The sequence below is a fragment of the Dermacentor silvarum genome, chromosome 1, assembly GCF_013339745.2.
Source record: "Dermacentor silvarum isolate Dsil-2018 chromosome 1, BIME_Dsil_1.4, whole genome shotgun sequence".
Classification (NCBI taxonomy): Eukaryota; Metazoa; Arthropoda; class Arachnida; order Ixodida; family Ixodidae; genus Dermacentor; species Dermacentor silvarum.
In genome coordinates, this window is record NC_051154.1 from 20,113,993 (window position 1) to 20,130,174 (window position 16,182).

Consider the following 16,182-nt stretch of genomic DNA (forward strand, 5'->3'; position numbering starts at 1 on the left):
ATTGGTTTTGACTCATAGATGTTCCGTATAAAGTCCAAGGGCGATAACGCCGTCGCCGCATGCTGTATGTGGTATGTGCGAGTGAAAGCGTGCTAGGGGAGCCGATGACTGCGACTCACGCGCGAAAGAAAGAAAAGCAGGGAGTAAGCGCCTCCTTCCGTTGCGCTCGAGGCACCGGCGAGAGAGCGAGGGATAGCGGGCAGCGCTGTGCTCTGGCATCATACTGCGCGGCGGCTCGCGGTCCCGCGGGTCGTATCTTGAAAGCGATCTGCGTGGGGGCAGAGTCTACGCAGTGTAGGTGCGGCGGCGGCTCGTAACTTTGTGCTTGCTGCGTGTTTTCGGCACTCAGTTTGCATTGAAGCGATAGACAACAGCACGAAGGTCACTTCGCTCGCTTCTCCAGCGGCGCTTAAATTCCTCACGCCAGCGTTTGACAGCGTGTGTCTGCTATCATCGAGTGGGATGTGTTCATGTTTGCCTGTGGGCGCTCACACCATGCTTGTTAATTAGTTAAGAAGCGAATGTTTACAAGTTTATACGGACGATCGCAATCGATACTTCGGCTGTTGGCCGAAACTACGTTTTTTCACACGTGAGAATTAAAATAATATTGTGAGCAGTTCAACACTACTCCCATTTCTAAATTTTTCCTGTTTCCTGGCTCTTGCGTTTCCCGGCTCTTACGGGTTTTTTTTTACGGTCCCGTGAAAAACGTAACAGCGGGGTTCTACTGTATTTGAGATTTTTTTTCGTTAACTATTTATTTATTCATTCATTCATTCATTCATTCATTCATTCATTCACAATACCTAACAGGCCCATTGAACTGCATTGAGTAAGGGGGACAATAGTTTGTACAGAACAGAAAAAAGTTAGCATCAAAAAAAAGGTAACAAAACAAAGGTTACAAATAGTACAGTAGAACATCATCATACAATGTTATCAAAGAGCGTACTCAGGTTATCACAAAATGTTTTGCGGTTTACATGGATGTGATGTCGTCCACAAGATTGTTCTAATGTGCAATAGCACAAGGCAGTGATGACGAAGGAAATGCCTGCGTGTGGCCATGTACGCACCTGAAACTGAGCGTGTCGTGAAGGCGTCATGACGTGCACACAGGTGCATGAATCGGCAGGCTGTGAGATTTATTGATACAAATGTACCTGTGAAACAGACATAGAAGAGTGATCACACAGCAAGTTTCCAATGACTGAAATGAAATGCCTTTTTTTTAACAGCGAAGTTGTTTAAGCCAGCCGTAATTTGTGATGTGTACCAAGAACCTGCCGCGCCGTAGCCATGGAAACCCAAAGAAGGAAGAGGAGACCGCGTGCACGCGGTCTCCTCCTCGCCACCTCCCTGCCTTCCCGACCCCCGCCTCTCTTCTCTCCGCGGTGCGCTGAGCCAGGAGCAAAAAAAAGGCAAAAGCTAGCACTAGGCTGCACAAAGCTCAAGACACAGTGAAGCTGGCCGATTGATATCGAACGGCCAGCCTCCAACGCGTTCGGCGTCGGCAAGCAGCAGCGTTCTTAGCACTGTGCCAACCTTGGTTAGCCTGCCTGCGTTTGTGGCATGCCAGGAACACTGTCACTCATAGGCACCAATACGTCCAGCGCTAGTCACGCGAAATGGTGCCAACGCGTTCGGCGTCGGCAAGCTACACCGTTCTTGGCACTGTACCAAACTTGGTTAGTCTGCCTGCATTTGTGGCATGCCAGGAGCGCTGTCGCTCGTAGGCTAGGCACGCGAAATGTCGCGAAAGGGAAGCTACCTTCAAAAATGATCGCTTGAGAATACCTTCCTACATGCATAGTTAAGTTAAACCAAGTTAAGACCTTGCAGCAACCAAGTTAATACCTAGCTTCGCTGTGCCTAAGCTTTGCGCGACCGAGTGCAAACTTGCCTGATTTTTTTTTCCGGGAAATGCTAGAAAGATAATCGTACTTGTGCAAGATGAATCTGGCTGCTCTATTCTGGACAGCTTCCAACATGTTCAAAAGGTACTCCAGATATTGTGACAATGTGGATGAAGCGAATTCTAGTTGCGGACGAACATAGGTTAGATATGCTAATTTCCGTACATTAGAAGGTGTGTGACGCAATTTTCTACGCAAATAACCAAGAGACTTAGAAGCATTAGAAGAGAGGGCTGCTACATGCGTAGCCCAAAAAGATCAAGTGTCAGGGGGACACCAAGATATTTGTACGATGGGGTATTGCAAATTATGGTATTATTACAATTATGGTATATTGCGACGGCACCGGATGTGACGTTGCAAAGGTTAAACGAAAAGTTATTCACTACTGTAAATTGCTGACAGGAAGTTACGAAGCTAAGATATTGATACTGAATCTAAACAAAGGACAGACCACTTGGAAATCAAGAAAGAGGCAGTAAGTTTACCCGCCGCGGTGGCTTAGCGGCTATGGTGTTGTGCAGCTGCCGCATTTCGATGGGGGCGAAATAAAATAATAGCTGTGTCCCATGCATTGGGGGCACAGATCCCCTGGTGGTGAAAATTAATCCAGAGTCCCCCACTACGATGTGCCTCATAATCAAATCATGGTTTTGGCACATAAACCTCAGAATTCAATTCAAAGAGGCAGTCAGTTATTTTGTTAGCGTTCATGTTAAAGTGAAGGTCAGTCGTGAATTCAGATAACTGTGTGTCACATGAACAGCCTTTCCTGAAACCATGCTGATTTGAGAAGATTCATTCAAGAAGATTCAAGGTGACCGTAGATATGAGAAGCTATAACATGCTCAAGTAATTTGCAGCATATGAATGTTAGTGAAATAGGTCAGTTATTACCAGGTGAGTGCCTGTCACCATATTTGAAAAGAGGAACCACCTTAGCGATCTTTCAGTCCTTAGATTAGTTCGCCAAGTGCTAATGATTGGTTAAAAATGAGACACATAATGCAACTGGAAATATCTATAGTATTCTTTTGCATTTCTGAGTTTATGTTATCAATACCAGATGAAGTAGAAACTTTCAGACGGATAATTAGGTTAGAGATACCTTTGGCCGTGACAATGATTGGTGTTATGAAAGCAAAGCATTGCTCTGGAAGAAACGACACATTGGAACAATCTTCCTGTGTAAAAACAGATGAGAAATGCACATTGAATGCAACTGGACAATCTTCTTCAGAAAGCGGAGTTTGCTTTGCATTGTGTATTGGAATGTGTTTCGGAGAATTATTAGGGCAAATTACTTCCCAGAATTTTTTAGGATTATTGCTGATAAGTGAGGGCAAGTTCTGAGAATAATATTTCTTTTTGGCTGCACCTAATGCTCATAGGCATTTCTTGTATATATCCCGATACGAAGCAGTATAATTACGTCTCGTTGTATTGTACAAGCGTTTCTTTTTATTTCATGGTGATCGAAGTTATTTAGTAAACCAAGGGTTAGTTTTATCGTTCGATATAGAGATTTAGTGGCACATACTTTTCAACTAACTCTTGTCGTTTATGTTCAAAATGTGTCCTGTTCTCATTCACAAACCATGAAGCTAATGACAGCAGAAAAACTTCATTAAGGGGGAAGTGGGTTCTAGAAAAAAAAAAGTTTATTTTTCGAGATATGGTGCTGAAAGGTTCTACATATATGTAATGATATGTGCTTATTTTGAATATGCAGTCCATTTTTGGTTATCTCCTCTGTTTCTAATTTTATGAGATTCCTTTAAATAATTTTTTGCTAAGGTTTGCAAAATATGTGTTCTTTTGATTTCGCTAAACAGGGTATCAATGGCTTCTGTGTGTTTCAAGGAACGCCTTAAGACCAACCCCATTGCTCTGCCTTACCTAGCACACGAGTTGCGAGACTTCAAAGTTGAGCACCAGAAAAGCACTGTTTCGAGTTTCAAATCTGAAACCTCGCAACTCACATTCTAGGTAGGGCAGAGCAAAAAAGTTGGTCTTACGGCATTCCTTGAACCATACAGAAGCCATTGATACCCTATTTAGCGAAATCTAAGCATAAGAATTTTGCAAATCTTTGCAGAAGATATTTAAAAGACACTTGCATAAAATTAGAAGCAAAGGAGATTAACAAAAATGGACCTCATATTTGAAATTTGATTCGTGGGAATCGTCGCTTGACTGTTCAAGAAGTCACTGACGAAGTGGGTATCAGAATAGGATCATGTCATGAAATTTTGAGTGACAAACTTGGGATGCGTCGTGTCAGTGCAAAATTCGTGCCGTGTTTCTTTACTGACGAACAGAAGTAGATCCGTGTTGAAATCAGCCAGGAACTGCTCGCCGCTGCCAGTGACAATGAAAACTTTCTTAAGAACATTATAACAGGCGAGACATGGATTTATGGCTATGATGTTGCAACGAAAGTGCAGTCGTCGCAGTGGGTGGCCAAAGGTTCTCCTCGTCCAAAAAAAAGCACGCATGAGTCGGTCAAAAATGAAGGTGATGTTGGTTGTGTTTTTTGACTACAAAGGCATTGTCCATCAGGAATTTGTGCCACATAGTCAGACGGTAAACAAAGAAGTTTACCAGGGAATCCTAGCACATTTGAGAGATTCTGTGCACAGTAAGAGGCCTGAATTGTGGGAAAATCAGGCTTGGATGTTCCATCATGACAATGCCCCTGCTCACGCGTCGCTCCTTGTCTGCAGCTACTTATCGAAACACCACACTCCTGTTGTGCCCCACCGACCATATTCTTCGGACCTAGCACCAGCAGACTTTTTTCTATTCCCCAAGCTGAAAACCACCTTGAAAGGACGTCGTTTCTAAACCGTAGAGGAGATCCAGGACAATGCGAAAAGAGACCTCCGTGCCATTCCAGAAAGTGCGTTCCAGGGGGCTTTTCAAAAATGGATGAAAAGATGGGAAGAGTGCATTGCCAGTAGAGGGGACTACTTTGAAGGGGACAGCCCTTAAAACGTTGTACCATAAGCAGTAAAGGTGTTATAGCAAAAGTTCGGTTTCTTTTTGAACACACCTCATACAGGGTGTTTCAGCGAACACTTTCAAAATTTATTTAAGGTTGCCTGTGGCATATAGCCCAATTCTAGTTAATGAGCTGGTCTACTCGAAGAGGCGGACAATACTTGCTCAAAAAATTCAAATGCATAATCAACTAATTAACAAAAATTCACTAATTAAGTTGTTAACTAATTACCTGATGGCCCATATTGCAATTTACAAATTGTAGCCGTAGAGTTCGCAAGGCGGATACACTTGCAATTAATTCTCAGGATGACACCAGTTTCGAGATATTAATTCCCGAACTTTGCGGAGAAATGCATTGACGTTCTAGTTAATTTTGTGCTTCAATGCATAAAGTGACATTTTCTTAAGAATTTAACTGGAACGCCAATGCATTTGTCCGCAAAGTTCGGGAATTAATATCTCGAAACTGGTGTCATCCTGAGAATTAATTCCAAATGTATCCGCCTTGCGAATTCGACGGCTACAATTTGTAAATTGCAATATAGGCCATCAGGTAATTAGTTAAAAACATAATTAGTGAATTTGTGTTAATCAGTCGATTATGCATTTCAATTTTTTGTGCAAGTAATGTCCGCCTTTTTGAGTAGACCAGCTCACTAACTAGAATTGGGCTATCTGCCACAGGCGAGCTATAAGAATTTTTGAAAGTGTTCGCTGAAACACCCTGTATATGTAGAAGTTTACAGCACCATAGCTCAACGAATAAAGATTTTAAAAATTTTCAATCAAAGACCCACATCTCCCCTTAAAGGGTTTTAAGTGAAGCGTTTCATATTAAGAGAACTACGGACGATTACAAGTTACCCTCCTCCCTAGCCATGCATTTCCTCCTCAACTCGTTCGCCGAGTGATCGGGGCTAAGCTCCACCTTCGCTGGCTTTACGTCATGTTGTGATGTATTGTCGCCTATGTCCGGTTGTCTTGGAGCCAGCGCGCGAAGGCTCTCCAACCTCTCCATTTGCCGCCCGGCCGTTGATCCCCAGCGAGAGCGATCAAGCAGCGTGCGTTGCGAGTGTTCTGTTGCAGCGCCAAGCGTGTCCAGTATTCTGGTAACCATAGGCGAGCTGGGTGTTTTGACGGATAGCCAGAGGCGTAAACTAAAGCCCCTCCATACCGCTGTGATGAAGGAGCTTCGTAGACGTACGTGAGCGGTCTGATCAGCATGCGCGGTCCAGCCATCTGGTAGCGCAGAGCTTAAACAGCCAAATACAGAGCTAATATTCCTGTAACCAAGTGTAAAACATTTTAAACATGACAATGTGTTCAAGATTACGCTCCCGCCAAAAATTTGAGCCAGCAGCAAAGTAGAAAAAACTTGGTTACTGCTATATTAGCTGTGTGTTTGGTTGAGCTTTGTGCCGCCAGGTGGCTGCACCGTGCAAGCAGTTCACTTTTACGCCTTCGTTCATCATGTAAAACGTGGCAAAGCGGCCAGTGCACTTGCGCTTGCGTTTACCTGAATACCGGACACGCTAGACTCTATTGTGGCAAACCTTCGACGTGAAGCGACGGCCACAAACGTGTAGATACTGGCGCCGTTTGGATTGGTTTGAATACCGAAAGTCCGATGCGAAAGTCGGCTGCGGTACAACTACGTTGCTTGACCTGTCAGAAACATAGGTTTTAGCATCAATGAGAATTTTATCCAGGAAAAGCTTGAATGGTTTATTCTGCGCTCTTGCGAGCTTTTGGTGCAGTTTCGCATTGTCAAAGAAAAACATTTGCATATGTAAAAAGATTTCTTGAGCTTGCGTGCACTGGACAAAATCTTCTTTATCCTTGAAAAACGTAAACTTGGCTATGATAGGCCTTCATTTTTCCTTGTTGAATCTGCCCAGCCTGTAAACACACTCTAATTGAGGGCTTCGTATGAAAATGTCGAGGTTATCAGAACAAACTTCATAATTCTTTTTTTCTGAACTTGCCCAATTCTCATTAGGGCCATCTCCTAGACAAAAAAATTACTGTAGAACTCGTCTCATGATACTGCCGACGGCAATGCGAATAGCAGTCAAGCAATATAACGACAGACCATATTCCTGAAGTCCGGCTTGTTTAACGAGTGTAGTGGTAATTCTGAAACTTTAATTTATTCAGCTATATGCTACTACATACTCCGATATCATCCCACTTTGTTATGGCACTCGCTTGCAAGGTCGCCCTTGAGCATTGAGACATTACAACGACTGTATGTCGCTGACATAGTGACCATGGAATGAGGAAGAAGGAATGATATCAATGGAACGGCAAAGGCGAATAACGATGACATGAGGACAATGATATGACAACGGATATATGATAGAGCCTGTGTGACGACGGCGTAATGACGATGATGGGGTGAAGATACTGGCGTGATAACAATGGCATGACAACGATGGCAAGACAATGGGATGACGACGAGTGTACGATGACAATGGTGTGACGATGACTGTATCACGAAACCTGTATGACGGCGACGGCATGACGAGAGTCGGATGATGTAGCTGGATTAATGATGATGGCACGACCACAACGGCATCACGGCGAAGTTCTGACAATGGAGGCAAGATAGCGATTGATGATGGCAGCATGACAAGGATGCCATTATCACGATTTAATGATGACAGTATAATTACAATACAATGAAGAAGAAAAATTGATGTTGATGGAACGACGTAGGCGGTATGACACTGGCATGATGACGATGTAATGACGTTAACTGAGGTGATGACAATGATAAAACAACACTGTGACAGCGACGACACGACGATGGCCTGATGACGACGGCATGGCGAGAGTCAGATGACCAAGCTGGGATAACGACAGTGCAATGACCACGACGGCATTACGACCCCGAACACATACCTAGTGATCCAAGCTATTTGGACCACTGGGTTTGAGTAGAAAGTGTGACGACGAGAGCATGACGAGAGTTGGATCACGAAGCTGAAATGACAGCAACACTATGGACGTGTGACAATGAATGCATGACGACTGTATAACGACGACAGCATGATGAGTGTCTGATGACAAAGCTGGAATGACGGCAATGCAACGACCACGAGCCCATGCCTATTGGCCCGAGCGATTCGACAACTTTGGCAACTGGGTCAGGGTAGATGGCGTGATGACGATGGCATGGCGAGAGTAAGATCACGATACTGGAATGATGACAATGGAACGACCACGACGACATCTCGACCAGGAGAACATACCTGGCAGCCCAAGCAAGTAGAAAACTTGGGTCACTGGGTTGGCGTAAGAGGCCAGATACATGTAGATAGATAAATTGATAGATAGGCTCAAAATGGCTTAAGTAGGCAAAAAATGCTATTCACATTGAAAAAAGAGAATGTTGGACCGACACATCCTATTTTCCGCATTATCACATTTATTCGTAATTGTCTGCAACGGGTTTGGCACATCGCATAAAGCATCCACTGCCACGGAAGGTGCGGCCAAAGACAAAGAAGCGTTAACTTCTTCAAGCGAAGTCATCTTTGCACTTAGGTGTTTAATTTTGTTGTCAGCCACTTTCAATCTCTCGGACACAACACAAAGGGCGTCAGTATCCACACCAGCCCCGTCTGCAAGACGTGCAACATTGGCTTTTTCTAGAATTTCTACTTTACACTTGAGTTGTTTGATTTCGGTTTGAGTGGTAGCATGTTTGGAAAGTAACGCCGCATAACTTTCCTTGAGGTCACATATTTCTTCAAAGGCATGGGCAAATGCATGGGCTTCAGACTTATCCACCATAGGGCCTGGATTTGATTCTACATCATCCGCAAGCATTAATAAAAGGTCACACATGGCACCACATACACCGGACACACAACATACTAATTTGTTTTGTATTTAAAATGAAATCTATATTATTCCTCTGGAGCTTGCTCTTGATATAACACATTTAATGTTCACAGATTTCTTCATCAATCCACACACGGGATTCACTTTTACGTCTAGGATTAACTTGCTTCACTGAATAAAATGAACAAAGTAAATTTTTTTTCTTACTTAGATGCCCCTCTTTTTTTTCCTAAATTGCATAATGTTTTGCTTTGTAGTGTGATTTGTATGTTCATCTTAAAGGGACACTAAATGCAAATACTAAGTCGACGTGTACTGTTAAAATACCATTTCGGAAAACCTCGCAGCGTATGTTTCGTGCCAGGAAAAGACTTAGTTTATAAGAAAATTGCATCTGAAAGGTCGATCCACGTACCTTTAGCACAATTCAAATCGCACACCCCCGAATGGGGGACTGATGATGTTGCATACGCTATCATCGCCCTTTACTGCCATCGGGGTGTAAAACAGCGCCTGACAGATGGCGGTACGGTTTTCTGCGCAAAACACTAACACATGGCCACGGAGAAGCTGAGCCAAGACAGAGCGTTGGATTCGCCTCTGCAGCTGCAATGGGCCAAGTCCCGTGGACCGTTCAGGAATCTCACGAAAGCACATGGGCGTGGCATTGTCTGCTACTTGCAATTTGTGTGAGTTTCGCAAGCCAACAAAACCAGCCCAGCACTACGCGGTAACAGAAATGCTGAAACGTGAAAGCATGGGCGGCTGCAGAGTGGAGAAAATGAAACCTTTTCAACCGCCCGCGTCGTTGCTAAGGGTAACGTCAATGAGTTCTTTTTCTAAATATCAAATAGAACTAGAGAAGTAGCATTTTATTTCGTGTTATAATGCAATACAATTATTTTTCTATTAAGAGTGGTTGAGTACTACTGACGTAATTATTATGAGGAGTGCCTTCGTCATCGAGCTATTACTTGAATGTTCTCGAGGAGTCTCTAATCATGTCCTGCATTTACCTTAATTTCTCGAATACTAAAACTCTGTTCACGATAATATTGACAGCTTAGATGTTCTCAAGCGCAAATCTATCACTTTCGCTTGACTTATTTGCCTTTAGTGCCCATTTAAGCATTGATATTTTCTCTGGTGTCGTTTGTAACTGTATTTAATTCTCACTAATCTGTATACATACCTACAAAATTTTATCACTGTGTATTTCTTTAACCCTCCCCACTGTAATGCCTTGTGCCACTGTGTGTATGTAATAAATAAATAAATCTATAAATGTATTGGAAGGTACTGGTCAGGTTATCTCACCTGAAGAACTTGACATGTCTGTTCATTTCATATTTTCTCAAGGCTGCTTGTGATCAGCCACCTAATCAGATAGTGTTCTTGTTCTTGTTAGTGCTGTTCTTGTTAACTTAACCTCCGAAGGTATAATAAAGCCAAACCTGATTATAATGAAATGGGTTGTAGCGAACTAATGGCTATAATGAAGTAACCTTATTTCCCTCTAAAGTTCCTATAGAAACTGATTCATTTAAGATCTCGTTTTAACAAAGCGAAATTTTCCTATAAACGGATATAGCACAACTCTTGTTAAGTTCATAACAAGGATTTCCTGATAACCTTGTGCGAACGAGGCGCAAATCTGGCAGCACATGATGGGCACATGACACTGAAAAACTCCTGTGAAGATTTGGCCACCTGGCAAAGCACCAAACTGGTCATGCTGCTGTGTGGGTGGCCGCTCTACTTCCATGCTCTGCTCCCAGCATTCCCACACTCTATCACTACTGCCTGACGACCACACATTGCTGCAACTGACAACTTTCGCACTCTCTGAATACAACACTCTACACCTTGGTTGAGTGTCATACACATATTGTCATGGCAGATTCTGTGACGGAACCCAAACACCCCAGCACGTGCCATGCGCTATACACTCTGCCATCGAACCACCAGCCGCGATAAACTGCTGCACCTGCACAATGAAGAGACTTGCAGTTTTGTGTACTGCTCTTATGTTCTCTGTGATCACTTGGCTTATCAGCATATTATTAGCATGCCGACAGAGTATCGAAACCTCTGATTTCACACAGCGTTCAGTTTTGCATTTTTGTTATTGACAACCGTCCACCCATGTACGGGGGAAAGCCTTGTATGAAATTAGACTTTCAGTGCTCCAACAGTATGCTCACAAAATTCTGATAAGCCAAGCAAACACCAAGAATATCAGAGTATAACTCAAAGCTGTGAGCCTGTTAACTTGACTGCTCATGTACAGCAGTTCATCACGGCCGCTGTCAGATGGTGCAGTATGTACGCAATCTGGAATAAGAAATTGTTTATGCCAGAAAAAAAAATTGACGCAGGCGCTGAGTTTTTTTTTTCTTTTTTTTTTTCCGTTTCTGTCATAGTCTTCGGCAGTATGCAGTAGGCTGTTGCATTGGCTTCAGTCTCCTTAATGGTCATAACCAAGTAACCTTGGCTTCCCTCCCTTTAAAATTCATTATAGCGATGTTTTACTGTACCTGTACGTCTACTATCATAAACTGATGTTACATGGTTCAATTTAACATGGCCGCTTCACAGCATATTTAATGCTATTACGGTTTTTTGCTGTGGACTATGTAATCTACTGTAAATATGTGACTCAGTATTTCTTGGAACTACTGATTGTTTCAGAAAGAAAAAGTTGTCATTCTTGAAGATCTAGCTGCCAAGTTCCAGTTGAAAACTCAGGTGAGCTGTGAACCCCAATTTGGTTCTTTCTGCACTTGCACTTACATTGCAACTTTGAGCAACTACGCTGAAGTACATTGCCTTCATTCAGTATTTGCATCACACTCTTGTAACAGGCACAATCATTTTTTCGTAATTACTTACATGCTAAACAGTCGCGCTTTGCTCATCATCCACATGCATCATCATGTTGCTGTTAAGAATTCTCTCTAGGTGTTATCAACTGTGCACAAGCTAAAAAAATAATTAAGGAAAGAATGCAAGCCAGAAGCCAGTGCAATGAGTTGCACAATGTTTGCTAAATTTACAGAGGCACTTCTTTCAGCTGCAATGAGAAAAAAAAATATTGAAAAAGTGCTTGCATTATGATTAAGTGTTTCCCATAATTAATTAATTGGTTGCAATATTCTGCTTTTTACAGGTATGTTATGTTTGCTGTAATTGTTTTAAAAAGGTGTATGTGTGTGTGGGAGGGGGGAGGGAGGGAGGGGGACTGAATAATTGGCTTTTAAGCATTAACATACCATTTGTATATAACAGCACAACACACATATGCCTTAGAGCGACAGATATCTCAAAAAATTGACTGTATATTCTTGTGTGAAGGCTGTACCCCTAAATTTAGACCACTTCTTTTTATTATTATTATTACTATTGTTATTATTAATGTATGGGCTGTACCCCCTTTTCTTCATGCACATACTTAGTCAGCCGCAGATGTGCAGTGGTATCTCCTAATGATACCAATGTGGTGCACAGATGCATTTGGGTCATAGTGCAATAGCTTTTCTTACACTGTGGTATGAGTCTCCTGTTCATTTGTTATCGCAGCTTATAATCTTTTGACAGAAAGTCATCAATTTAACAGTTCGCGTCATCGTGAACTTCATTTCCTGGTGCCCTGAGGTTTGTGCCATCGCGTCTTTCATAGACAACTGCTTGTAGTTGTGATTAGACACCAAGCACGCGAGGTTTTTGTGCTTTGTGTGTACGTTGTCACTTCCATGCTGCCCAAAAAGTACACAAGAGTACAGCTGTAACATTCCATTCACGTTTTGTGTTAGAACCTCGGAGGATTCATTTTTTCATGCAACCATACGCTCAGCGCAATGTCGGAGTCCACGTCCAAGGATGGCTGACTTTTCAACAGCGCAGTATCATCACAACACAAAATCGTATCGCTCAGTGTCCTGGTTTTCTTATTGGTTGCTTCTGCAGTAATTGACTAAGCACCGGCAAAATTCATATCCCAGCACCCCACGGCTTGTCCTTAGCATTGTGCATATGCATTCGTGCATCGTATGTACGCCACATCACCTATGGGCTCTGGGGTTCGTGCGTACTCTACATGTTTGTGTAGTGAGCTTTCAACACTTCCGTGCTGCCAGAAACATACGCGGGTTCCATAGTTTTACGTGAAAACTTCCACAGTGCTTTCATCGTGCAGCCCTACATGCAGCGCAGCGTTCGAGCCTTTTATCAAAGATGACTTCATCTTGTAATGTGCACTTGCGGTGAACCAGATTCCAGCTGCTCCAGCTCTGCGGTTATGTGTTAGCAACGATGAATAGGGCAGCAAGAGAAGCTCAAATAAAGGCTTCCCAAAGTCGTTGCACACAGCACGTAGCATTACAGCTGCAAACAGAAGCCTAACAGGACTTGTGTTGCTAACATAACCAAAGGATGGAACATTTATTGCAGTTTCAATTTTCGTCAATGCGTGCTCCCATCCTGCTAACTTAAGGCCAGTATGGACACTTCATCATTGTAAAACACATTAGCGCTAAATTGACAAATTTAACCAATGCCATGTACAACTGTCTGTAGGAAACGCTGTTAAGTTTCTGTATGAATGGCACTAGATGCCAACATCTCTCGTCTTCATTTAAAAGTGCCTGTATGCTCAGACTCAATAGAACAGTGTAGTGTTGTCACCTACCTGCAACTTTTGCTTGTGCACAATAAAAAGCAGGAGAAAATTTTTAATATTGCACACTTGTTGCAAACTTGTTGCATTTAAAGCAAGCAATCTGTGAGTTAAGTAGGCAATAAAAAAAAAATGGAAGCAATGTCACTTTGCAACATTCTTACTCAGATCGTAGAAAGTTACTCAAGTCGTAGTAATCGTAAAAAGTAATTGTAAATGATTAATTAACACTACAAAATTACTTCAACTGCAATATGCTTCTGTGACCTCAGTACTTCAATATAAAGTGTTGGTTGGCAATTCGTGTTTACCCCCTAGCAGTCTTTCTGTAAGCATTTCAAGCTCTGCTAGTTCTCACCGGTTCTTCGTTTTTGCTGGATTCCAAGTGTCATTCTCTTTGACATCATCCAAGCAGGTAGTATCCATTTTTCTATGTGCAGCTGCAAAAGAAGTTACAGCTAACTTATTGGCTATCACTCTTTGGCTCTTTCCATCCCTTCATATCTGCTGTAATAGCACCACTCAATGCAAATGAAGATGGAAGAAGTAGACATGGTGTTCACTGTTTCTACATTTTCCACGTTCATTTACTTTCTGTGGTGCCATTACACGAGAAATGAGCCCATACCAACAAGTCCAACTTTCAGTACTTCTTTCCATCCCATCATAATAAGGATGCTTCAAAATCGCTCTCCCTTCTGTAGCCCTATGTAGTGTAAAAATGATAATGTGTTGCTTTCACATGCTGCATGTGCACATGCAGCTTGGTCTGAGTAGTGAAGTTGTCTAACAGGTACGAAATGAGGTTATGGTTCGAAGCAAAATGCTAGTTCAGTGCAGAGGTCTCTTCTCAGCCTTTCTACTTTTCATGCAATGTAAGCAGATAAATTTGTGGTAGCTGCCACTAATGGCTTTTTTTCCCCTGGTGATCATCTTTCGTCACCTTTTTATCCTCCTCCCCTGTGCTCTATAGCAGGCTAGGACACACTAGCTCAGGACATTCTATCCTCCTTCCTCATAATAAATTACCTGGCAGAGGAGGTGTATGCCACGGAGAAGCAGGTTAGATTCATGCACTTGACCAACATTGCATGCTCTTAGTGACACAGTTTATCATTATTGACATCATCCTATTTAATTTCAAAGGCCTCTTCCAGTGACCTCCACTTAGCCCTGCCTGGTGTCAACCGATGTCATGCTGTGCCTGCCAATATCCTAATTTCCTCACACCAGCTAATCTGCTGCCATATTAGACTGAGTTTCTCTTTCTTGGCATCTATTCTGTTGGTATTCCGACTGGGTATTTGCTTTATGCATTATGTGACCTGCCCAATTCCACTTCCTTAACTCTACTAGAATATCAACTACACCCATTTGTTTTCTGATAATTACTGCCATCATCCTCTCTCTTAATGCTACACTTATCATTTTCAGTTCCATTGCTCAATGTGCAGTCATGTTTCTTCTCAAGTTGCGTTATCATTATTGACAGAGCATAGTCTGTTTTATTGCATAGGACGTTGGAACAACATCCTGCTAGGTAGGTTAGCCACTCTCTTTCATGGGCACTTAAGTACAGGCATCCTCTTGCTGCTTCTTACTTGCAACTATCGTTAAGTTAAAAAGCTACAAACTCTTATGAACTGCACAAAACTCGTGACGCTGTTGTGCTGGGGTGGTGACTAACAGTATCTTTGCCAATGCAGGAATGCATTGACCGTGTACAAGCCCTGCTGGCAGATGAAACCTTGGTGGGTGTCATTGACGACCGAGGAAAGTTCATCTACATAACACGGCAGGAGCTCGAGGAAGTAGCACATTTCATAAGACAGCGAGGACGAGTGTCAATCAGTGAGCTTGTTGACAGCAGCAATTCACTCATCAACCTGACGCCAGCAGCGTGACATTTGTACTAGTGTTTTTATACATTCTTATAAAGACACAAGTGCCATAATTCACTGTGTTGTTTATAGTTGTGTTATGTCACTTAGTGCAAATGGACAGAAGGATTTTGGAGATAGCTTTGGTGCTGATATTCTTACTAGAATGTGCAGCAATAAAGAGAAACTTGCTGCATCCAATGGGATTAAGTATTATGCGTTTAATTGTGACATGCTACTCGAAACTTTGAAATTTGAACTTTACAGCATTTCTTGTTTGCAAGAAACATTTGCACTTCTTCGAAACTTGAATGTAAGCTAGGGGTGTGCAAATAGTGAAATTTCAGCTCGAAATAAGTTATATTATGTGTAATAGCAGGGTAACATTCCTAATGTTGGATTTAACTTGAATATTACCTACATTTTTTAAAAAAGATGCATTCATACATTATACCCTCAGGAACAGATCATTTTACAGAGGGGCTCAAGTGGTAGGGTGAGTATGCATAATAGAACAAAATCAAAAACAAAAATTAATCATGCAAAACTTGCATCACATGGTAAAATTTTAAGAATAGTAAGAAAAGATAGTGCTTGCAGAGGCGTACTGTTGTGTGAGCTGGTTAGATATAGTGCTACTTTTAGTGCATTGACAGATAATACCCTGCCTTACTCCCCCCCCCCCCTCATAAAATTGTTGATCCCATGTTGTGTGCTGAAAGCAGCACTATGTTTATGGGGATGAACAGTGTCATATTTAGCTCACTCATTGCCTACAGGTAATGAAACGATGTACAGCCATTCTTAAAATTTTTTATGTAGCAGCAAGTTCCAAGTAGCAGTATCAAAATGC

At 42.3% G+C, this 16,182-nt stretch overlaps 1 protein-coding gene across 1 annotated transcript in view; it reads left to right on the forward strand.

Annotated features, from left to right (window-relative positions):
• LOC119457664 (DDRGK domain-containing protein 1) overlaps positions 1-15,533 on the forward strand; it is a 29,841-nt gene extending 14,308 nt beyond the window's left edge. The window contains exons 7-8 of the mRNA XM_037719304.2: positions 11,466-11,522; positions 15,156-15,533. Coding sequence (XP_037575232.1) covers positions 11,466-11,522; positions 15,156-15,353 — 255 coding nt within the window. The 3' untranslated portion in view covers positions 15,354-15,533. The remainder of the gene's footprint in view (positions 1-11,465; positions 11,523-15,155) is intronic.
• The last annotated feature ends 649 nt before the right edge of the window (positions 15,534-16,182 follow it).